Source organism: Rhinoraja longicauda, unplaced genomic scaffold (assembly GCF_053455715.1).
Source record: "Rhinoraja longicauda isolate Sanriku21f unplaced genomic scaffold, sRhiLon1.1 Scf000284, whole genome shotgun sequence".
Taxonomy (NCBI): domain Eukaryota; kingdom Metazoa; phylum Chordata; class Chondrichthyes; order Rajiformes; family Arhynchobatidae; genus Rhinoraja; species Rhinoraja longicauda.
The window spans coordinates 107,368-133,034 of NW_027601502.1; the positions used below are offsets into that span (position 1 = coordinate 107,368).

The 25,667-nt window shown below is 42.0% G+C and overlaps 1 protein-coding gene across 1 annotated transcript; it reads right to left on the minus strand.

The window, feature by feature from the left end:
• Positions 1-1,197: 1,197 nt before the first annotated feature.
• Positions 1,198-24,820, minus strand: LOC144590753 (cilia- and flagella-associated protein 157-like; the record flags this gene model as incomplete). Its single annotated transcript, XM_078395171.1, has 8 exons — positions 1,198-1,532; positions 4,292-4,493; positions 6,135-6,349; positions 10,642-10,792; positions 11,574-11,704; positions 13,883-14,150; positions 15,518-15,671; positions 24,549-24,820. Coding segments are annotated over 8 exons (1,471 nt in total), but the record flags the coding sequence as incomplete, so codon positions are not given.
• Positions 24,821-25,667: the final 847 nt, after the last annotated feature.

Below are 25,667 nucleotides of genomic sequence, written 5' to 3' on the forward strand. Positions count from 1 at the left end.
GAGAGGGAAGCTTCTTTCCTCCATCTCCATTTATTAACAGTACAACACTGCCTCAGTTTCAAACACAGAAGGCCAGTACTCTGTCAATGTAAATAGAAGACATTTTGCACACAAAACCCCTAGTTCTATGGAATTACAGATCTCTTAAAAACCAGTGAAAAATAATAATTGGGGGTCTGTTTCCAATCAGCTTGCTTTTGTAGAATCAAGTCTTCAGTCATTTTGAGTCATACATTTTAAACAGCTCAGGGCACAGAATACAGCAAAACAATGGGACCAGACAGCATCCTGAGTGTAGATACAATGAAGTGCAGATCCTGCAATCCTGAGTAAAAAACAATTGCTGGAGCAACTTAGTGGATCAAGCAGCATTTATGAAGGGGGTGGATAGATGATGTTGATGCCAGAGGTTGAAGGGGCTCCTGATAAAAGTGTATAAGATTTTGAGAGGCATAGATAGGGTAGTCAGAACCTTCTTGGATAGGCTACGTTTTGGCTTGGAACCCTTCTTTCTGAAGAAGGGTCCCACCATGAAACATCACCTATCCATTCCCGCCATTGATGCTGCCTGAGCCGCTGAGTTACTCCAGCACTTTTGTTGTATCCTGATTGTAGAGTTGAAGATGTGCTCTTGAATTAGCCTTACATGTAACCATTCCAGTATATTTATAACATATGCATCCGACTGACAATGTCAACAATTGTACAGATATGTTCCGGCCACAAAACAAGACAAATCCAAACACCTGCTTACCATCCTAATCAGATTATTCAGAATCAGCTTACTGGTGGAGGGCCATGTTATACTCTGCTTCCACTTAATCCCACACACACACACACAGAATTAAAGTAATAAAACCACGTACCTAATTGGGGGATTCCTGGCCATGGTCCCTTCTGTTGCCATGTTGCCATGTCTATGATATTGATACATATTTGAAGAACTCCTCCAGCTTCTGACATTTTCCATATCATCTCCTCAACCAAGATTGAACCCCACAGAAAAACAGTGAGATTGGATCATCACATGAGACTTTTTAAGAGGCATTCTTGTTCATTTTATTCATGGCAGGATGAGTTCAATAATAGAAGACAGACCTGTGGAATCTTCCCTTAAACACTGCCAGCAATAATGCCATGCAATATACTGTAATAGAACTGTTCATAGTGGCAAATTACAAAATGTGTTCCCCATTGGTTAACTGAATTGGAACTTTGCAAGTTGTAGTCCAAACAACTTAAAAATCTGCTACTGTAGTCACTGCCACAATGAACAATAAATGGTTTTCTTAAAATAAGTGATTTTATTTATTTTTCAAAAATGTGATCAAAATTAGTGGCCTGGAAAGAATAAATTTACTTCGGTGTTGATCATTTAAAAATGTAAATTTAACTACAAAACAATGCCATTTAATACTAAGTCCCTATAAGACCTAACTTGGTAACTTGCAAACTTAATCTTGGAGACAGTATGCTGCACTGATTTTGGGCAGGATTGAGCTCTGCATCTCCCAATCTTCAGAAGCCAAATCCTGCAAATAAGGTGGGAGAGAAAGATATTTTCAAAATACAGTGCATGAACAACCCAGATGAAAGGCATCATTTCTTACAACAAAATACTGTACTAGTTCACCTGTGAATTTAGCCTAATAAACCACATTTGTTTTGTAATCACTGAGCCAATTTTACATCCTATTAATCTAATTATTTAATAGTTTATGACCATACAATGTCTTAAGATTAAAAGACCTAGGAGCAGAATTATGCCATTCAGCCCATCGAGTCTGATCCACCATTCAATCATGGCTAATCTATTTTTTTCCTCACAACCTCATTCTCCTGCCTTCTCCCGGTAACCTTTGACAATCTTATTAATCAAGAATCTATCAATCTCTGCTTTAAAAATGACTTGGCCTCCACCGTCATCTGTTTCATAAATTCCACAGATTCACCACCCTCTGGCTAAATAAATTCCTCCTCGTCACCATTCTAAAGGTATGTCCTTTTATTCTGAGTCTGTGCTCTCTGGTCCTCGATACACCCATTACTGGAAACACCCTTCCACATCCACTTTATCTAGGCCTTTCATTATGCCACCAGGCAACGATGGTTGCCTAGCCAACAATCCGTCTGTCTTTTCTTTCTGTTTTGTGATTTTAAGTATGTGTTAAAAGTATGTTTTAGTGTTTCTTGGTTTGTTTTGTGTGAGGGGTAGGGTTTGGAGAAACTTTTTTCAATCTCTTACCTCGACGGAGATGCGATTTTTTCCATGTCGCATCTCTGTCCTCCATTACGGTCAAACATCATGGTGTAGCGCGGCCTTTCCTGGAGGCCGACCCGGCGCTTCAACGCAGGCGCGGCGCCGGCTTACCATCGTGGAGCAACGATCCCCTTACCGGGGAGTGACTGTGGAGAGCTCCAACCGCGGCCCTGTGGACTTTAACATCTTGGAGCCCGGTTTGAACATCACGGTCCCTGGTTAGTTTCAACCATCCCGACGAGGGAGTTTCATCACCCCGACGCGAGGGCCTCGAATCGCCGGCCGCAGGAGCTTTGATGGCCCCGACTGCGGATGGATCGACAGCCCCAACCGCGGAGAAGAAAGAGGGAGTGATTGGACTTTACTGCCCTCCATCACAGTGAGGAATGTGGGGAGCTGCTGTGGTGGATGTTTATGTTAAATTTTATTTTATGTGGTTGTGTGTCTTACTGTTTTTCACTCGGTGTGGCCGTATGGTAACTCAAATTTCACTGTACGTTATGGTATATATGACAATAAACCCATCTAGAATCTTGAATACAGTAGGTTTCAATGAGATTAACGCTCATCCTTCTGAACTCCAACGATGACAGATCCAGAGCCATTGAACGCTCTTACGTTAACCCAATCGTCCCCAGGATCATTCTCGCAAACCTCCTCTGGACCCTTTCCAATGCCAGCACATCCTTCCTGAGATATGATGCCCAAAACTGCTCACAATATTCCTAATGTGATGTGGCTTTTAAAGCCTCAGCATTACATCCTTGCTTTTATATTCTAGTCCTCTTCAAATGAATGCTAACATTGCATTTGCCTTTCTTCTCAACCTGCGAAGTAACCTTTTGGGAATTCTGCACTAGCACTCCCAAGTCCCATACGCCTCCAATTTATGAGTCCTTCCCCAATTAGAAAATACTTTGCACCTTTTTTCCTTCTATGCATGACTGTACACTTTGCTACGCTGTACTCCATTTGCCACTTCTTTGCCCACTCTCCCAATGTGTCCAATTCCTTCTGCAAATTCCCTGCTTCTTTAACACTACTTGCTCCTCCACTTATCTTTGTATCATCTGCAAATTGGGCTACAAAGCCATCAATTGCATCATCCAGATCATTAACATACAACCTGAAAAGTAGTGGACCCAACGCCAACCCACAGAACACCACTAGCCACCGGCAGCCAACCAGAAAAGGCACACGCTATTCCCACTCTTTGTTTTCTGCCAGTCACCAAACTTTCAATCGATGCTAGTACCTTGCCTCTAATACCATGGGCTCCTATCTTGTTTTGCAAAGAGTATCCTACAACTTTCCTTTATCTATCCTACTTGTTACTTCTACAAAGAATTCCACCAGACTTGTGCTGCACATCCACTTCCATTCCCAACTGCATCTCCTGCTTCAAAATCTTCATGAATTTGATCAAGATATTCAAAAACTATTTGCTTTAACAAATCAGTGCACTCCGTATCTTCCCCTTTGCTGTACCCATTATACTCAAGTTGGATTTAACTGCATTCATGTATAGCATTATCTGATTTGCATCGATATCATGCAAAACATAACTTTACACTGTACCTCGGTACATTTGACAATAATAAATTTAAATTCAGTGATTATAGGGTTGGAAGGATTATAGGATGCTGCCTCCAAATCAGAGTCCACATTTTTTCAAATGTTAATTAACTTTGTCGTTGATTCGCATCGTTAATTTTTTCCCAGCCATTCATTATTAAAGAGCTGACCACTACATAATTCAAGTGTTTGCGTCTTTCCTTTTTTCTGAAAACACAAACAATTGCATCCTTCATTCTCTGGTCCCATTCCTAAATTCAAAGGCTATTAGACAAGTTACAGCACCACCAACCTTGTAAAATAGCATTTGTAAAATGCCATTTTATTCAGGACGTCCGACAAGCATAGGAACTCTTTAATTTACAAGATATGGACCTGAACTCAAATTCTACAAATGAAAAGATAGTAGCAACCTCCAATCTACTTTACGTCTTTCCAGAGAAAACTGAGACTTACCTTGGGCAAACAACTGATTTGTGTTGGTGCTGATCTTGAAAAAGGCCTGACTGAACCACCACGACCTGTTGTTGATAGTTGGGCCACTTTGTCAACAAGGCTGGAAGTAATTGGCTGTGGCCGTGGAACCAGACCCAGGTCACCTACTTTATAGTGGGTCAGAAAGCCTGATTCTTTAACAGCACTAGACGCAGAACTGCGTCTATGGGGGGGGAAAAAACAAGTCTTGAGGATGGAATGGAGGGGAAAACAAGAATTGTTACCAACACTGCTTTAGCCCATTGCAAATTACTACCAGATAAACAAACATTTAACCCACATTTAAGAGGCTATTAGATAGGTACATGGATATGCATTGATATATATGGATCACATGCAGGCAGAGGAGATTTGTTTCATCTGACATTATGTTTGGCATGGACATTGTGGGTCAAAGAGCTTGTTTCTTGCTGTACTGTGAAACCAACTATGAATGACACAGTGCCAGTCTCAGCAGGAGGATTAAAACAAAACCAGGTAAAACACCTTGGATTTAATTCCTGAATTTGCAGCAAATGATCTTGGGTCTAATGACCAATGGCAATAGGATGAAATCAGCTGGATTTCAGAGTCCAGACGGCCATTAGTCACTCTCCATGAAAACACATCCCAGGGAGCCTGCATTAAACCCAGCACCAAATAGCAATAAACGCATTCTATTCAATTTAGAGTGAATAAATTCTGAATATTCCAAACCACAGTGGCGTAGCGGTAGAGTCACTGCCTTACAGCCTCAAAGGCCAGAGTTTGATCCTCATTATGGGTGCTTTCTGTATGGTCTATCTGTATTCTTCGTGACTGCGTGGGGTTTTTTCCGGGTGCTCCAATTCCCTCACACATTCCAAAGCCATGCAAGTTTGTAGGTTAATTGACTTCTGTAAATTGTCCCGGGTGTGTATGATGGAACTAGTGTACGGGTGATCGTTAGTCAGTGCGCACTCCACACTGCATCTCTACACTAACAGGAATGAATCTCAGTTCAAGTTTGTAAAGATCCCATATTACTACCATTCCTTTATCAGCTGAGTCAGCCTCCATTATGGGGATGGGCAGCAACTGTTTGACCAGATCAACACTGGAGAAAATGGCACTATACGTGTGTTCTTATCTCATGCTGATTTCACAATGACAATGGTCAGATTGGACAGTTAAACGTGCAGGTCTCCTGTATCGTGAACTGGATGAAAGTGACCCTTAGTGCCACATAGGATCAGAGGTGCTGGAGATCTTGCTGCACCTCAAGCTAAATCATCATCTTCAGACAACAGGGACAACACTGTCAAGAAGAACAAATACTGGGCCCCAGGGAGAAGATGCAAGGTGTAGTTATTACTCAACATACTACATTAAACTGTGTTAATCTTCTGGTGATTTTGAAATTTCATTTGCACAGGGTTAAAAAATTATGAGACCACTTTACGTCTCTAAGTTGTAATGTGTGGATTTGTGCTCTTGCTGAGAGCCCAGTTGAAAAGTGCCAGAGATCAGAATTATCCAAGGTTTAATTCTTATTTTATGCTGAATGAGATGATTTCGGGTGAAACAGATATTGTGTACCAAAAGCCAGTTTGTGCCAGTTCATGTCCCCATGGCTTAAGTTCACATCCTTGGCTCGTGAACAATGGTGGTTTGGGTGACATACCACAGGTCTAATCCAGCAAAAAACAGTGGTTTCATGCCAAGGAAGGAACCTGAACTGAAGTTTAAAAAAAATACACAACAATAAAATTAATATATTTTCCTGAAAAACGAAATCACACCACATAAATGGATTAACACCTGGATTAAAAATTTGTCTGCACACCTTACTGTTATTTTCCCTGGTTTATGTTCAATAAAAGGCAGCTCAGTGGTAATAAATTCCTCGGGTGAAGGTCCAAGACCAAGTACAGCTGCACTGTTCAGTAACTGCAGCAGTTTCTGCATCATTTGACTTCGGCGAGTATACCCTACCATCTGAGACTCGGTCTTTTCTTCACCGATGGTAAGAACGTTTTCATCTGTACATTCTGTGCTCTCCTGTGGAGAAAAAGATCCTGTAAAATTTCTAATCCTGCAATTAACATCTACCAAATAGCACCATGCAGGTATCATTAAAAGACAGCAGTGATTCACAAAGGGTCATCATTGTGTCAAGAGTGTTTAAGAGGTAGACAAGATGCGCTGGTGTTGCCAGTATTGCCCAGATCCCATGTCATAATATATTTTTTAAAGTATAAAGGTTTTTACAAGAGACAGAGAAAATGTGAAAATAAAAATTGATCCTTGGAACTCACCTTAGAGCCACAGAGTCAAACAGTACTGAAACAGGTCACTAGGTCCAACTCTCCCATGCCAACTAAAATGCCCATCTACACTCGTCCCACCTGCTCACATTTGGCCCTTATCCCTCTAAACCTTTCCTATGCATGTACCTGTCCAAGTGTCTTTTAAATGTTTAAAAAAAACAAAAAGTGCTCAATTAACTCAGCAGGTCAAGCAACATCCCTGGAGAACATGGGTTGCTGACGTTTTTGGGTTGGGACCCTACTCCAGCCACTTAGTGTCTTTTAAAAAATATAAACTAGCATCTGCAGTTTGTTGTTTCTACATTCTATTTTGTAAATGTTGTTGTAGTACCCGTCTTAACTACCTCATCTGCAGGGGTCAGTGGCAGCTGTAGGCACAAGCCTGGAAGCAGCCGAGGTAGCTGTGTGGGACGGCAGTGGCGTCAGAAGTCCCGCATGAAAGCAGCTGGGGAGGCAGTGCCAGGCTAAGTGTGGTGTCGGCAGCCCAGCTTGGCGGTGAAGGTCAGTAGGTCTGTCCGCTATAACCAAAATCAGTTATAAACTGCTGTAATAACGGGGGTTTACTGTAGCTTTAAAACTGTAAAGTGTTTAACTGCTGATCTACCATGGGGTGGCAGCATTGGGTTTTTAACCAATGAATTACAGAGCCTGGGCATTTACACACAGAACTAAGGATCAGCAGCCTTCCATAAGTTCAAGATCAACTGCATTTTAAGTATTTTATTACATTACCGTGTGGTGGGGGTGGGATTGTGAGAATGTTTTACCTGTGTGGGGGGCTGGAATTGGAGGAGGCTGAACCTAGAGAGGTAGCATTAATTCCATTAATTAATGTGATAGTTACTTTAATAAGGTCTAAAAAGCATTTGATTAACAAAAGGAGAGCGAATTTAAGATGCTCACAAAAAGGATTAGAAAAACTTTGTTCCAAAGGAGTTAGAGCAGGAAATTTTCTCTTCCAAACGGAAAAGAATCTGAACAAGAGATTTAGCTTTTTTTCTTTTAAAAAACCTGAATTTATGCTAGTCTTGTTTTCAGTAATTAGTTTGGGGCAGGAATTAACTCTGTAGGGTCGAAAGGCTCATGTTCTCCGAATGTTGGGACGTAACAAGTGATGCTCCTGAAGAAAAGTCTCGACCCGAAACCTCACCCATTCCCTCTCTCCAGAGATGCTGCCTGTCCCGCTGAGTTACTCCAGCATTTTGGGTCTATGCTCCTCAGGGTTCTATATTTGGGCCTCCTCCCCTTTTACTGATATATTTCATAATGAAGGAGAAAGGAAGAACAAAGAATTGTTCAGTCAAATTTGTAGTCAATAGTAGTTACGAAGGACAATAGTTTTGAGGAATAAATGAGCTCATAGGACTAATGTTAACAGATTGGATAGGCACATGGATGTGCAGAGAAGTGGGGGATATAGAGCATGTGCAGGCAGAAAGGATTACTTCAACATTGCATTATGTTCAGCACAGACATTGTGACCAAAGAGCCTGCTCCTGTGCTGTACTTTTTATGTTCTAAGTGAGTAGCAAAACTATTCAGATTAAATTTATTATGCAGAAATGTTGGTTATTTAATTCATCTGTAATGTAGGGAGCCGTAAACTATCATGTTGCCCATGAATTAAATAAGCATAGAAAAGATTTTGAATTGTGCCCATAAACAAAAACATGCCAAACCCAAGTGCTAATGGCGCAGAAAACAAACCACATCGTTGATGTTCCTCATCTGATGAAGTGGACAGCCAGTCCAAGTGGAATTTGTATAGGACATTAAAGGAGGGAACAACAAAGTGCACACAATGTACTGCATTTTGAGCTCCTGAGAAGCATTGAAACAAATGATATCTGCTTAGGACCTACCCTTGCTTAATAATTTTGACTGCATACTGCCACAAAGATAAGCCTTGCATAAATCCAAGTTTTAAAAATTTCACTTATTTCATCCAAAATCAGAATAAAAAGCTTCTATATTTAAGAAATTCTAGGAGAGTTTGTCTGTAATAGTTTGAAGCCATTCTAAAAATTGAGTGTTATTAGTCTAAATTGCTTTTCAGAGAAGATTTATATAAAGACCATTATGGGACAAGTGCTCATTTTTCAAAAAACACACAAGGAATAGCAAATGAAGAAGGATTGACATGAGGGTCCCCCAAATGCTGGCCTCCCTTCCTCAGTGTCCCAAATGGGTTTGTACATTGAGGACCATGGCCTACACCAGGTCTCTGCCAAACAGCTGCAATCTATCTTGTGTAAATGCAAAGCATGGACTCTGATTCTAGTTGAAACAAGATTCTTGAAACAGATGTTGAAACGGTCAGTCTCAAATGGGAAACAAAAAAAAAATACTGCTTGGCAGTTGAGCAAAAAGCACACCAAAATAAGCCCAAAGGAGGTGGGCACAAATCACGCACAGTGCCAATTATTCCATTGTGAAAATGCCGTAATTGTTTATTTTATGTTACTTTGCGTAGTCTGTGCAAGTTCGTAAAGAATAATAAACTCAACCCAGCTGCTCTAGCCTTTAACTGTTTTTTTCTGTTAGCAAATTACATATGGTTCTTATTAAAACTAATTTGAGAAAATCTTTGAGTTGAAGAGATGCATCGTCTAATTCTAAAGGAAGAGTAACTCAATGTGCATTTTTCTGCCAGCACCATGCTATCCTTTGGTTCCAGGGGCACTGTGAGCTAAGTCCAAGCAGTTCCCAATCAATTACAACTGTTAGTAGGCTATTTGCATATTTTTGCATATTTTCATTGCTTATTTTTATTGGTCTTATTGTTGAACTGCGGGTAATTTTTCATTTCACCGCACATTTATGTGTATGTGACAAATAAATTGACTATTGACTATTGCTTTGTTCATGAGGAACTGCATTACTTTACACAAAAGCTCCCTCCTTGGACATTTATGAATAAAGTTCTATTGTATCGTATCGTATCGTATTTGCATTTTTCAGCAAGGATTCATAGACATCTTTCAAAAGTAAGAACCCAACGCAGGCAAAGGATATCAAGGCTTTTTATAGAATTCTGGTCAATGGCAATTAAACTGATTAAATCTAATATTCCCACAATTCTCAGTGGCATCTTGGCATCATGTTCAGGACAGACATTGTGGACCGAAGGGTCTGTACAGTACAGTAGAGGGCATATTGACTGGTTGCATCACAGCCAGGTTTGACAATTTGAATGCCCAGGAGCAAAGACGTGGTGAACACTGCCCAGTCCGTCATGGGTTCAGACATCCCCACCATCAAAGGGATTTACAGGAGTCGCTTCCTCAAGAAGGGAGCCAGTGTCAGAGACCCACACCACCCTGGCCGCTCACTCATTTCACTCCTGCCATCGGGAAGAAGATATAGGTGCTTGAAAACTGTAGGGTCCAGGTTCAGGCATCTTCCCTACAGCCGTCAGGCTATAAACACTACAAACTCTAAATAAGCTCTGAACTACATAGACTTGGGGGCATTAGTTTTGTGTTTTTCATATATATATACACACACATATATATATATATATATACACACACACACAAATATATACACATATATATACACATATGTATACACATATATACACATATATATACATATATACACACACACATATATGTGTGTGTATACACATATACATACATATATATATATATATGTTAATGTATGTACGTGCACATATACATACATGCACACAGAACTTTTTTCTCGTTTATCATATTGTTTACAGAGTACTATGTTTACATATTCTGTTGTTATGCTGCAAGTAAGAATTTCATTGTTCTCTCTGGGACATATGACAATAAAACACCCTTGACCGTTCCCGTTTTGTACTAATCTATATACTCCATACCACCAACATGAAGGACAAAGATGGGTGCATAGGTGTAATGAACAACATAACTGAACAAAACCAAATAAGGGTGCAAGAACAGAAGGCAGCTTTCTGCCACCAATCAGCTTTCAAAAAGATGTCATGCATTTGCCACCAAAAAAGGTCTACTGTCAAAATGTACGCTTTCTTACCAGCAGAGCATCTTTCAAAGCATAGGCAGCATCAGAGAGGACTTTCTCTGCCAGTTTCCTGCGCCTTTCCTGGTGTTCCACGTAGACCATCTGTTTTTCCAACTGAGATTGTTTTATTTCCATATCCTTCTTAACAGATGTTATTTCATTCCTGAACGTTAAACATAGGGAGATAACAGCCTTCTTTAAATAAAGTTACTCAATATTAAGTTTCAGTAACTCCAACTTCCCACATTTAGTAAGACCATAACCATCTCAAAATACTATATTCTAATCTTCCGTCGAGTGTTAAGACTTAACTCTCCCTAATAATCCTTAGGTTGATCAGTTTGTTCCCTGAAGTGTGGAGAAATTAATTTCCACGTTTAAGGTAATGACTTACTGGGGTTCATAAGAAAGAAAGATCTTACTTGTGGAAGTGATGTTTTTGAGAAATGAAATAAAAATAAAACTATCTAATCTAATATCTAACATTTTGTTGTCAAAAGCCCACACAAGGTTTAGGTTTATTATTGTCACGTGCACCAAGGTACAGGGAAAGCTTTGTTTTGCATGCTATCCAATCAAATTGAATAAGATAATACGAGGTAATAAATACGATCAAGACAAATTCAAGTACAATAAGTAAAGCGAGGGGAAGGTACAGAGTGTAGAATATTGTTCTTGGAATTGTAGCACAACAGTTCCAGTAACAATGTCCAATGTCCACAATAGGGCCAGAAGAATCGTAAGAAGGGTCTCGACCCGAAACGTCACCCATTCCCTCTCTCCTGAGATGCTGCCTGACCTGCTGAGTTACTCCAGCATTTTATGTACCAGCATCTGCAGTTATTTTCTTACACTAGCTTATGGAGGGATCATTCTGAATTTGTAACAGAGGAGAAAAAGCAGTTCCCGAGTCTGGTAATGCGCATGGATGGAGTTGCAAATACCTTAGAAATTCATTCTGAGCCTCAAGGTCTTTTATTGTTATCTCAAATTCTTGAACCATCTTCTCCCTCTGAGTGCAGCTTTCCAGTGACTTCTGCTGCTCTTTGCATTTCTCAGTCAGCATTAGAATAACCTGAAATTCAATCAATATATTCCAGTCAGGCATGGAGAAGAGACGTTTTCCACGGTTAGATCAATAGGAAAAAAACAGGGAAGTGGATATTCTTGAAAGAAACCATCCTTAAAGAATGAAGGCAGAAAGAGGTTTGCCAATTGCATTGTTTGGATTACATGTTGCTTTGATTGTCAAAAAGCAAAAATGAACCCCACTGGACTAAAGAGATAGTGGCAACAGACATTATTAAAAAAGCAGAAAGTAGCAATTATGAATACCTGTTTAATAGATTGGAAGGAAATGTACGGTGTTCAATGATCGAGGGTGAAACCAACACCAGCCCCCCACCCCCCCTCCCCCTCTCCCACAACCCGAAATATTGCAATAACCTAATCACACACTCTGGGCACAATTTCCAAGTTGGTTTCTGAAATGAAATTGAAAGGAACAATAAGGAGTGACATGAATAGTTGCAGATTTCAGGAGCATACAGATTGGTGAAATCAACAGATGGGCAACAACTAAAACTTTCACACAGAGGTGGGGATGACAAAATTCAGTAACACAAATTAAAGACGACAAACAGAAAATTAGAACCTGTGAACAGAATCTTATATAAAGACATAATATATGAACTCTGCAATTTGTTAGTCAACCCTCAGTTGAAGCATCATGTCTAATTATTGGCTCTTAGAATCATAGAGTGATACAGTGTGGAAACAGGCCCTTCGGCCCAACTTGCCCACATCGGCCAACATGTCCCAGCTACACTAGTCCCACCTGCCCACGTTTGACCCATATCCCTCAAAACCTGTCCTATCCATCTACCCGTCTGTTTCTTGAACGTTGGGATAGTCCCTGCCTCATCTACCTCCTCTGGCAGCTTGTTCCATACTCCCACCACCCTTTATATGAAAAGGTTACCCCTCAAATTCCTATTCTCAGCAGATGGATGGAAGTGAAGGAAGATCCTTCCAAAACAAAGAAAGATGAGAGATTTAGAGAGGTTCATAAATTTTAGAACTGTGCAGCGGCCAGACAAAGCATTCTGATGGTCAACCACATCCTTGCTGTCTGTATAGTAAAAACATTCCCACTTGTCAGCATTCCGCATTTCTAGCCAACTGTATACAGCTGTACCACCAGCTTGGAAGATTTTTAAGGGATGCTAATGGAAAGTCCGGGGGATTGGCATAATGTATGTTTCCACAGAGGTGTAGCCATTGTTTGCCACATGTGCTGAAGACCTTTCCTAATTCTAGCACTTATTTCTCACAGTTAGAAATTAGGACATTGCAGGGCTGTGAATGCCTTTGTAAAAGGTGCCATGATACGTCTGATTTAATTCTTACTTTTGATTCTCCAGTATTTGATACCTCCCTTACATATGGTAATTGGTAACTAGAAAGACTGCAGATAAATAAGACATTGCTGCAAGTTCCATTGCAAGGCATACACCAACTTGAAGTGGAAGTAGATGAGTATTCATCACTGTCAAAGGCCTGAAACTCCTTGCTTTACACCACTCGTGCAGAGCTGTTAGCTACCGTTGACACAGAAATATAACAAATCAATGATGGTGGTTTACAAAGGAATCATTAGAGATGTGCATTAAATATTGGCCTCACCAACGGACTACATCTCAAGACTGATTATGCCACATGGCAGCTGGGAGTCCATCACATTGGTGTGGAATTATCAACAGGCTTAGCCATTTTCCTTTCCTTTTTACAATGATCTAGTGGATCCTTATTTGATAATCCAAGTTACCAATTACTATCATGAGATTTGAACTCAAGTCTCTGGATCACACCAAAACTTCTGGATTACTAGTCCAGTAAGATAACTTGCCACTGCCATACCAAGGTTTCTGATAGCCAACTATGGTGGCTTTTAAGATTGTTAAACTGGACAAGAGAACATTTCAGGTCTATGTGGGTTAATTGGATTGCTTGTACGCATGGTACAAGCACAATAAGCCTCTATCTGTGCTGTAGAATTTTACGCATTTGCCTCCTGAAGGATAACCCTGCTGCTTCTTTTCACACTGTTCACATTTCTACATCTTTTTTGGCTTAGCTTCACAGAGATAGTCTTGTTTAAAACTGCTGATTAGATACAAGACATAATTACTACAAATAAGCCCTTCACATCCTGCGATCACTGGACTATCTCCTCCCCAAAAAGTATACAAACCTTTACATTGCTGAGATTCTTCCTGACCAGCTCCTTCTGACCTTCCTCCAAGATATTGATGTTTCTCCACTGCCTCATGGCTTCATTTTTCAGTTCGTCATTCTCTTTGATTATTTTCATACTTTTATCTGACATCTTTCCCAGCTGGCTGCTAATAGATACATTTTCACGTATGGCTCTTTTTGTCGTATCTGCCACTTGCTTCTTTGAAATACGATGGAATTCAGCAGCCACAGCATTCACCCGTGCAATCATCTCCTTCTTTAATCTACAGGAACAATGCAGTTAATGACAGATACAGTCAACATGCTTTCTGATGATCCAATTGGATTAGTACCAGCTTAGTGAAGGAAGAAGTGAAACAAACAATCACATTTTTCCCACTGTCCAGTAACTCATTGATAGACACTTGAAGATTGGATTACCTCTCCTCTTTTCCTTCTCTAGTATAAAATAATCTTTTGCATTTAGGTCTTGGGAAGAAAACTTGAAAAATTGCTGTAAACAAGACAATTGACAAAGCTTATGGAAGCAAAGTTTACTGGGTTACAGGCCTTGAAACTAACTTGCACTGCAGTGGTTTTGCAAATGATAACCTGCACTTCCAATAATCAGGCAGTGGATACATGTTCACACTAGACTGAAATTAAACTAATAACGAACGGTCTGATGAAGGATTTCGACCCAAAACGTCACCTATTCCTTTTCTCCAGAGATGCTGCCTGACCCGCTGAGTTACTCCAGCATCCTGCGTCTATGTGAAATTAAACTGTTTAGTTGGGCTCTTCTGTAGATGAGCATTCAGATGAGAATTGACATTACAAATTCTGACATGGAGACATAACATTGGTTTAAAGTGTCCTTGGCAAATATGGACCGTGATTAGCTGCAACAAAGGAATGTATGTATGCCAGCTGAAATAAAACCCAGAATATCCTGGAAGAACTACGGTGGTCAGATAACATCTGTGGAAAGAAAAAGTCAATGTATCAGATCTGCAACCCTTCAGATGTTGCAATGACTTGCTGAGTTTTTCCTCTTCAAGTAGAATCAGTTTTTATTTTAGATTTCCAGCATGAGCAGTTTATTTTTCAGTTTTTGCAAAATGATGCAGCAGATTTTTTCAGACCTTTAGCAGGCAATCTTTGAAGGTACTGGAATAGCGCATGATAGTGACCAAACTTGACAATGATTCAATATCCAGACTAATGCTTTAATAAAGCCATGGAAAACTCAAGGGAATGCTAAATAAAATATCCAGGAATTGCATGAACACTTTATATTTTATTTGCCTCAAACTGGAAATTGGAACCAAGTTTCAGGCATCCAATTACAGCATCAATTGCTCTTAGAGTGGATCCAGCAAAAAATATATACAGGCAAAAACCTCATACATCACCCTGGCATCACACTGTTTATTGCCCATTTATAAGTGACGAGTGGTGCAGCAATTAGTGTAGTTGAGAAATAAGACATTCGTTCAGAGTTCTCATTCCCGGACCTGGATGGCAAGAGTCTGTGTGCAAACTAACTGCAAAATATCTCAGTCAACCTACTGTTCATGCCAAAATACATGATGCCACTTTGTCTGGACTTGCAAAGGTATCCTGAAAACCTTGGTATAAAAGTTGTTACCTATCTTTATCTATCACTGCCCTTCTCTCCAAGTTGTAAATAATGTCAGTGTGCTCCTCTTCCTGCTGCAGTAGCTGCTGTTCAAGTGCAGCAAAGTTTGCCATCAAATCCTCCTTTTGAATTCGAAACTCCTCCAGCGCATCAAGCTTTCCAGCTGCAAGGTAAGAACGGAAGAACTGGAGTCAGTATTCTTTATAAAATCCCATCATAACAATGACAGTGGCATTTCTGCCACATATCCGTGCATAATGTTATGACTTTGACTGGGATACTCTAAGTTAAAAAAGACCCACAATTTCTCTATGAAAAGGGCACTAATTTCCACTCCTTTATCCAAACATTGGGGCAGATTGCTTGTCTACCAGTTTGATTGGGAATGGTACAGTTGTAGACTTCAAAACCAGGGAGCGTTAAAGTGAGGGTAAGTGTTAAAGGTTAGCTATCTAGGATGGCCAAGGTGGCAATTTGTCAATTCTTACACGCAGAGGGTTTTAAAAATTGAAGCTCTGCACCTCAGTAGTCTGTGGATAATTAGTCATTATATAAGACTGATATTCATAGATTTTTCTACACAAGCGACTCAAGGGATGTGTGGGGTCAGAGGTGGTTAAGGAATATACACAGGACTTGGGGCACTGCAACAAGCCTTCATCTTGCCAAATGGCAGAGCAAACTCAAGATTTAATCCGGCTTCTATGCTCTAAGTTTGCAATGAAATAGAACAAGTGCAAGTATTTATCTTATATAAGAAAATAGCTGCAGATGCTGGTACAAATCGAAGGTCAGGCAGCATCAGGGAGAGAAGGAATGGGTGACGTTTCTGGTCGAGACCCTTCTTCAGACTGATGTCGGGGGGCGGGACAAAGGAAGGATATAGGTGGAGACAGGAAGATAGAGGGAGTTCTGGGAAGGAGGAGGGGAAGAGAGGGACAGGAACTATCTAAAGTTGGAGAAGTCGATGTTCATACCACTGGGCTGCAAGCTGCCCAGGCGAAATATGAGGTGCTGTTCCTCCAATTTCCGGTGGGCCTCACTATGGCACTGGAGGAAGCCCATGACAGAAAGGTCAGACTAGGAATGGGAGGGGGAGTTGAAGTGCTCGGCCACCGGGAGATCAGTTTGGTCAATGTGGACCGAGCGCAGGTGTTGAGCGAAGTGATTGCCGAGCCTGCGCTTGGTTTCGCCGATGTATATAAGTTGACATCTAGAGCAGCGGATGCAATAGATTAGGTTGGAGGAGGTGCAGGTGAACCTTTATCTCACCTGGAAAGACTGTTTGGGTCTGCCTGCTCATGTCCCACCGAACTTATTTCCACCTACCTCGACTCCATCCTATCCCCCCTGGTTAAATACCTCCCCACCTACATCCAAGACACCTCACACGCTCTCCACCACCTCGATAACTTCCGGTTCCCAGGCCCCCACTCCCTCATCTTTACCATGGATGTCCAGTCACTCTACACCTATCCAATTTACTCTTAAATAATAAAATCGAGCCTGCCTCCACCACTTCCACCGGAAGCTCATTCCACACAGCCACCACCATCTGAGTAAAGAAGTTACCCCTCATGTTACCCCTAAACTTTTGTCCCTTAATTCTGAAGTTATGTCCCCTTGTTGGAATCTTCCCCACTCTCAAAGGAAAAAGCCTACCCACGTCAACTCTGTCCGTCCCTCTTAAAATTTAAAAAACCTCTATCAAGTCCCCCCTCAACCTTCTACGCTCCAAAGAATAACACCCAACCTGTTCAACCTCTCTCTGTAGCTTAAGTGCTGAAACCCAGGCAACATTCTAGTAAATCTCCTCTGTACCCTCTCCATTTTGTCGACATCCTTCCTATAATTTGGCGACCAGAACTGCACACCATACTCCAGATTCGGCCTCACCAATGCCCTGTACAATTTCAACATTACATCCCAACTTCTATATTCGATGCTCTGATTTATAAAGGCAAGCATACCAAACGCCTTCTTCGCCACCCTATCCACATGAGATTCCACCTTCAGGGAACAATGCACAGTTATTCCCAGATCCCTCTGTTCCACTGCATTCCTCAATTCCCTACCATTTAACCTGTACGTCCTATTTTGATTTGTCCTACCAAAATGCAGCACCTCACACTTATCAGCATTAAACTCCATCTGCCATCTTTCAGCCCACCCTTCCAAAAGGCCCAAGTCTCTCTGTAGACTTTGAAAATCTACTTCATTATTAACTACACCACCTATCTTAGTATCATCTGCATACTTACTAATCCAATTTGCCACACCATCATCCATATCATTAATGTAAATGACAAACAACAGTGGACCCAACACAGATCCTTGGGGTACTCCACTAGACACTGGCCTCCAACCTGACATACAGTTGTCAACCATTACCCTCTGGTATCTCCCATTCAGCCATTGTTGAATCCATCTTGCAACCTCACTATTAATACCCAACGATTTAACCTTCTTAATCAACCTTCCATGTGGAACCTTGTCAAATGCCTTACTGAAGTCCATATAGACAACATCCACAGCCTTGCCCTTATCAATTTCCCTGGTAACCTCATCAAAAAATTCAAGAAGATTAGTCAAACATGACCTTCCAGGCACAAATCCATGTTGACTGTTTCTAATCAGGCCTTGTTTATCCATGTGATTATATATATTGTCCCTAAGTATCTTTTCCATTAATTTTCCCACCACAGACGTCAAACTAACAGGTCCATAATTGCTAGGTTTACTTTTAGAACCTTTTTTAAACAATGGCACAACATGCGCAATGCGCCAATCTTCCGGCACCATCCCCGTTTCTAATGACGTTTGAAATATTTCCGTCATAGCCCCTGCTATTTCTGCCCTAACTTCCCTCAATGTCCTAGGGAATATCCTATCAGGACCTGGAGACTTATCCACTTTTATATTTTTCAAAAGTGTCCGTACCTCCTCTTCTTTGATCCTCATAATTTCCATCACTACTTTACTTGATTCGCTTACCTCACATAATTCAATATCCTTCTCCTCGGTGAATACCGAAGAAAAGAAATTGTTTAATATCTCCCCCATTTCTTCCGGCTCAGCACATAGCTGTCCATTCTGACTCTCTAATGGACCAATTTTATCCCTCGCTATCCTTTTGCTATTGACATATCTGTAGAACCCCTTGGGGTTTACTTTTACATTACTTGCCAAAACAACCTCATATCTTTTTTTCGCTTTTCTAATTTCCTTCTTAAGATTCCTTTTACATTCTTTATATTCCTCAAGAACCTCATTTACTCCCTGCCGCTTATATTTATTGTATATCTCCCTCTTTTTCCGAACCAGTTGCCCAATTTCCCTGGAAAACCACGGCTCTTTCAAATTATTATTCTTTCCTTTCCACCGAACAGGAAAGGAAAGGTCCGGGGACATAAAGACTCTGTACTCTCAAAATTTCACCTTTAAATATCCTCCATTTCTCTATTATATCCTTTTCATAAAACAAAATGTCCCATTTCACTCCTTTTAAATCCTTTCTCATCTCCTCAAAATTAGCCTTTTTCCAATCCAAAATCTCAACCCTTGGTCCAGATTTGACCTTCTCCATAATTATATTGAAACTAATGGCATTGTGATCACTAGACCCAAAGTGCTCCTCAACATATACCTCCGTCACCTGACCCATCTCATTTCCTAACAGGAGGTCCAACACTGCCCCTTCTCTGGTAGGTACCTCTATGTATTGCTGCAAAAAACTATCCTGCACACATTTTACAAACTCCAAACCATCCAGCCCTTTAACAGAATGTGATTCCCAGTCTATGTACGGAAAATTGAAATCACCCACAATCACTACTCTGTGCTTACTACTAATATCTGCTATCTCCTTACATATTTGCTCTTCCAATTCTCGTTCCCTATTTGGCGGTCTATAATACACCCCTATAAGTGTTGCTAAGCCTTTCTCATTTCTGAGTTCCACCCAAACAGCCTCCCTAATCGAGTCTTCTAGTCTGTCCTGCCAACGCACTGCTGTGATATCCTCCCTGACAAGCAATGCAACACCCCCACCTCTTGCCCCTCCGATTCTATCACATCTGAAACAATGAAATCCTGGAATATTTAATTGCCAATCGCAACCCTCCTGCAACCATGTTTCACTGATCGCCACAACATCATACTTCCAGATGTCAATCCAGGCTCTAAGCTCATCCACCTTTCTTACAATGCTCCTAGCATTAAAATATACACATTTAAGGGACCCATCATTTCTTATTCTCAGTTTATTTCTTTTCACTTCTTTCTCTCCTACATATTGGGTCTGAGTGTTTCCCTTTTCTGCCTCCTGCCTCACACACTGCCTATTAGCTATCTGTGTTTGAGTCCCTCCCCCCAACCGTACTAGTTTAAAGTCTCCGCAATTACCTTAGCAAATCTCCCCGCCAGGATATTGGTTCCCCTCAGGTTCAGATGCAACCCGTCCTTTTTGTACAGGTCATACTTCCCCCAGAAGAGGTCCCAATGATCCAGAAACTTGAATCCCTGCTCCCTGCACCAGTCCCTCAGCCACGTATTTATCCTCCACCTCACTCCATTCCTATTCTCACTATCGCGTGGCACAGGCAGTAAGCCTGAGATTATCACTTTGGAAGTCCTTTTTTTTAAAACTCTCTTCCTAGTCCCCTAAATTCCTTTCAGGACCTCTTCCCTTATCCTACCTATATTGTTGGTACCTATATGTACCACGACCTCTGGCTCCTCTCCCTCCCTTTTCAGGATATCTTGGACACGTTCAGATACATCCCGGACACTGGCACCAGGGAGGCAAACTACCATCCGGGTCTCCCGACTGCGTCCACAGAATCGCCTATCTGACCCCCTCACTATAGAGTCCCCTATCACTATCGCTCTCTTCTTCCTTTCCCTACCCTTCCGAGCAACAGGGCCGGACTGCGTGCCAGAGGCCCGGGCGCCGTCGCTGCCCCCAGGTAGGCTGTACTCCCCAACAGTACCTAAACAGGAGTATTTATTGCCAAGGGGTACATCCACTGGGGTACTCTCTAGTCCCTGCCTCTGCTCCTTGCCCCCCCTAACCGTAACCCACTTGTCTACCTCCCGTGGTCTTGGAGTGACCACCTCTCTATAACTCCTCTCTATAACCTTCTCACTCTCCCTGACCAGACGGAGGTCATCAATCTGCCGCTCCAGGTTCCTAATATGGTCCCTTAGGAGCCCCCATCTCGTCGCACCTTGCGCAGATGTGGATGTCTGGAAGACTATCAGACTCCCAGATTCCCCACATCCGACACCCAGAACAATAAACTGTCCTAGCATTCATACTCCCCCTTAACTGGGAACGTTGCAGAGTGGTCTGCTCCAACCGCTCCTGGGCCTCTGTAAGAACAAAGCCCCGTGCTCGGTTTCCAAAAACTACCGCCCGGACGCTACTCCAACCGCTCCAACCGCCCACCCAAAAGAACTGAGTGATCTCCTGGGAGAGGCGAAAAACCGGATTAAAAAACCAGGCCAATTTGGGGGAAAAAATCCGGGAAATTCCTCTCCGACCCCAAGCTAGGCGATCGAAACTTGTCCGGGAGATCACACAGGTCTTACTCCTTACTATCCCCACACAATACTACGGTCTCTGCTCTCTCTCACACACACACACGCTGCTGCTGCTAACTGCTGATTGCTGCACTGCTGCTGCTGATTGCCTATCTCCAAGTCAACCACATGATGGAAGGAAGTTCATTGCCTTGGCTGGAGGTAATTGGGTGTAGTACCAACGGTACTTCCTCCAAACCAGAGGCGTAGCTATGGGCACTCGCATGGGCCCTAGCTACGCCTGCCTCTTTGTCGGGTACGTCGAACAATCCCTGTTCCGGGCGTACACCGGCCCCATCCCTGAACTCTACCTCCGCTACATCGACGACTGCATTGGTGCTACCTCTTGTACCCATGCAGAACTCACTGACTTCATACACTACATTTCCAATTTCCATCCTGCCCTTAAATATACCTGGACTATCTCCGACATCTCCCTTCCGTTTCTGGATCTCACCATCTCCATCACAGGAGACAGACTAGTGACGGACATTGACTATAAACCCACTGACTCGTACAGCTATCTGGACTACTCCCACCCGGTCCCCTGCAAAAAGTCTATCCCCTACTCCCAATTCCTCCGTCTACGCCGCATCTGAGCCCGGGATGAGGTGTTTCACACTAGGGCGTCAGAGATGTCCTCATTCAAGAAACGGGGCTTCCCCGCTACCATTACAGATGAGGCTCTCACTAGGGTCTCTTCTACATCCCGCAGCTCCGCTCTTGCTCCCCCTCCCCTCCACTCGCAACAAGGACAGAATCCCCCTCGTTCTCACCTTCCACCCCACCACCCAGCGGATCCAACCAATCATCCGCCAACATTTCCGTCACCTACAACGGGACCCCACCACTGGCCATATCTTCCCATCCCCTCCCCTCTCTGCGTTCCGCAGAGACCGTTCCCTCCGTAACTCCCTGGTCCACTTGTCCCTTCCTACCCAAACCACCCCATCCCCGGGCACTTCCCCTGCAACCGCACGAGATGCAACACCTGTCCCTTTACCTCCCCCCTCAACTCCTTCCAAGGACCCAAACAGTCTTTCCAAGTGAGACAAAGGTTCACCTGTACCTCCTCCAACCTCATCTATTGCATCCGCTGCTCTAGATGTCAACTTATTTACATCGGCAAAACCAAGCGCAGGCTCGGCGATCGCTTCGCTCAACACCTGCGCTCGGTCCGCATTGACCAAACTGATCTCCCGGTGGCCGAGCACTTCAACTCCCCCTCCCATTCCCAGTCTGACCTTTCTGTCATGGGCCTCCTCCAGTGCCATAGTGAGGCCCACCGGAAATTGGAGGAACAGCACCTCATATTTCGCCTGGGCAGCTTGCAGCCCAGTGGTATGAACATCGACTTCTCCAACTTTAGATAGTTCCTCTGTCCCTCTCTTCCCCTCCTCCTTCCCAGATCTCCCTCTATCTTCCTGTCTCCACCTATATCCTTCCTTTGTCCCGTCCCCCTGACATCAGTCTGAAGAAGGGTCTCGACCCGAAAACGTCACCCATTCCTTCTCTCCCGAGATGCTGCCTGAACTGCTGAGTTACTCCAGCATTTTGTGAATAAATACCTTTGTCAAGTATTTATCTTTAACTCTTGCTTATAGCCTGTACCTTGTGTATTCTGCAACTTTCAAAGGCAGAACTATTATAACAATATTTAAGATATCACAAAATGCTGGAGTAACTCAGCAGGTCAGGCAGCATCTAGGATACAGGGAATGGGTGACGTTTCGGGTCGAGACCCTTCTTCAGTCTGACCTGATACGTCACCCATTCCCTCTCTCCCAGATGCTGCCTGACTTGCTGAGTTACTGTAGCATTTTGTGATACCTTCGATTTATACCAGCATCTGCAGTTATTTTCCTACATAACAATATTTAAAATACACTTGGACATGTACATGGATGGGAAAGGATTAAAGGGATATGTACCAAATGCAGGCAGGTGGGACTAGCATAGAAAGGATACATTGGTCAGCATGGGCAAGTTGCCATCTCTATATTGATATCTGGCTGAGTTTACATGCAAGCCATCCTTTCCTCCATTTGTATGTTCTACTATATTAAAACAATTATGATCCATTCTGCCCTTGTACAATATTACAGTTTTGATGAAGCCATTTTCTATTTTCATTGAAACTAAATGGACCTGGTCTGTATTTACATTATTTTAATTCTATCCATTTACAACAGAAATTGGATTTAGATAGCATTTTTGACATGGCAGCTTAAGATTTTTGTTTCAAATAAACATGACCATGATGAGGTCAGCAAAAGTACACATTTATGGTTGTAAAGAGGCAGACGCGTTTAGACGGCGAAAACTAGATCATGGGCTTACAAAGAAGCCCATGCGGGTCAGGGGTACAGGAGCAGAGAGTTTAGGAGGAGTGATGGGGGTAACTGTTCAAATGGAGATAGAGGGATGTGGAGCTCTGGGAAACATTATGGATCTGGATGTGGCTCCAAGAGATAGTGAGAATTAATGGAAGGAAGTTTACATTTTAAGTATTACTGGGAACAGGACAAATAAAGACATAGAAGGATTTGTGAGGTCAATAAGGAACAGTCAAGCCTGAAGATGGAAACAGGCATGAATGGAGAAATTTTAAATGACAAAGGACTTTTGGGAACAGAGGATAGAACTGGGCAAAGACTTATAAAACAGATTTGTAGGCATTTAAGTGATTGGTGATGATGGAAGTTTTGAAAGATGGCAGGAGACCCCAAGGATTGAGAAACATCTGCAGAGTTAGCCAGGTTGGAGAGGTAATGTGTGTGTGTCTGTGGGGGGGGGGGGGGGGGGGGAAGGAAGATGAGAATTTGGGCAACTATTAGTGTCATACAAAAGGGATCAAGGTGGAGGTAGCTCTTTTCAAATTAGATCACTGGTCAATGACCTAATGCAGGGGCCCCAACAGATTTATTTAGATTTCAGTCTGAAGAAGGGTCTTGACCTAAAACTTCCATTCTTTCTCTCCAGAGATTCTGCCTATCCCACTGAGTTACTCCAGCATTTTGTGTCTATCTTCAGTTTAAAACAGCATCTGCAGTTCCTTCCTACATATTTAGATTGCAAGTCAGTGAACACAAGGAACTTCAGCTGAATACTTTCCTCTACTCAGGCTGCAGGTATAAATGCAATTTTCCTTGCCCTATCAATTGAGCCCAGATTAAGTACAAGTTTATTCAGGTATAAAAAAAACCCTGAGATCGTCTCAGGGATCTAAACCCTGAGATTTTACAATGTTAATGTAAAATTGCACTTTACATTACTAGTGCAATGTAAAAGAATGTACAAAATTATGATATGGACAAGAGCTTTAGGTTGCAATTATGATCATTGTAATGACAACGATGTTCTCCACACCTTAACTGTTAATGCAACAAAATGTTATTCCTGAAAACATCCACAATATTTCAAAATTAAAAATAACAAATGCCCTAGTTTTCTGCACCTAAAATCATATTCTCCGATGTGAGTCGATCCTTTGTTTCATGAAACTCTTGACGCAACTGTGACATCTGGGATTCATAAGTCGTCTTATCAGTTTCCTTGGCTTGTACCAAACCAACTATCTTGTCATTCAAATCAGCAACCTCATCAATTTTCTGATTCAGGCCCTTCTTCAGATAGGTAATAACGTCTTGCAAGTCTTTGCTAAATTGATCATGTTTCTCATCAGAATCGGTCTTTGTCACTTCCAGTTCATCCAGTCTCCGTTGGTACCTTAACAGTATCACATAATGTTTATTGATTTAAAAAACATTACAAATATGTATAAAGTATTATATTTATTATAAAACCTTTACAGAATATGTTATTTAGAAATGTCTAAAGATTTTTAATCTGGTTTGCAAAAGTAGTTTGATAATCACAGCACAACTGTTTATCTTACAATGGAGACACAAGAAACTGCAGATGACAGAATCATGAGCAAAACATAAATTGCTGGAGGAACTTAGGGTGTAAGACAGCATTTATGGAGGGGATGAAATGACGGCGTTTCAAGTCAGGACTCTTCTTTAGACTGAATGCGATCAGTCCTCTGTCAAGAAAGATCACGATCCAAAACATTGCATTTCCATTGTCAAAGCAGCACAGCCAGACATAAAAACAGCTTTTTTCCATGAGTGATAGTTCTACTCAATAACCAAAGTCTGTAGTCTCTTTTTTGCTCTGGTTTATTTTCACCCACATGTTTAGACCGCAGTGTTGTATCCTTATTGTTTTGATGTTGTTATGCTTTATTCTTAATTGTTAACTGTATGTTTGTGTTGTCATTTGTGAGCAGAGCACCAAGGCACATTCCTTGTATATGCATACTTGGCCAATAAATTTATTCGTTCAATCATTCATTCATATAACTAGTGTTGGGATTCCATTAGAGGTGGCAAAACTGTTGGAGGATTATGTGTTGTATACGATGGCTGATAGGGTGAAAGGCGAGGACTCTATCCCCGTTGTGACGATGGGTTGTGGGAGCAACAGTGGTGCTGCAGGGTACCGAAGAGACATGTGTAAGGGCCTCATCTATGATGGGAGAGGGGAACCCCCATTCCCGAAAGAATGAGGA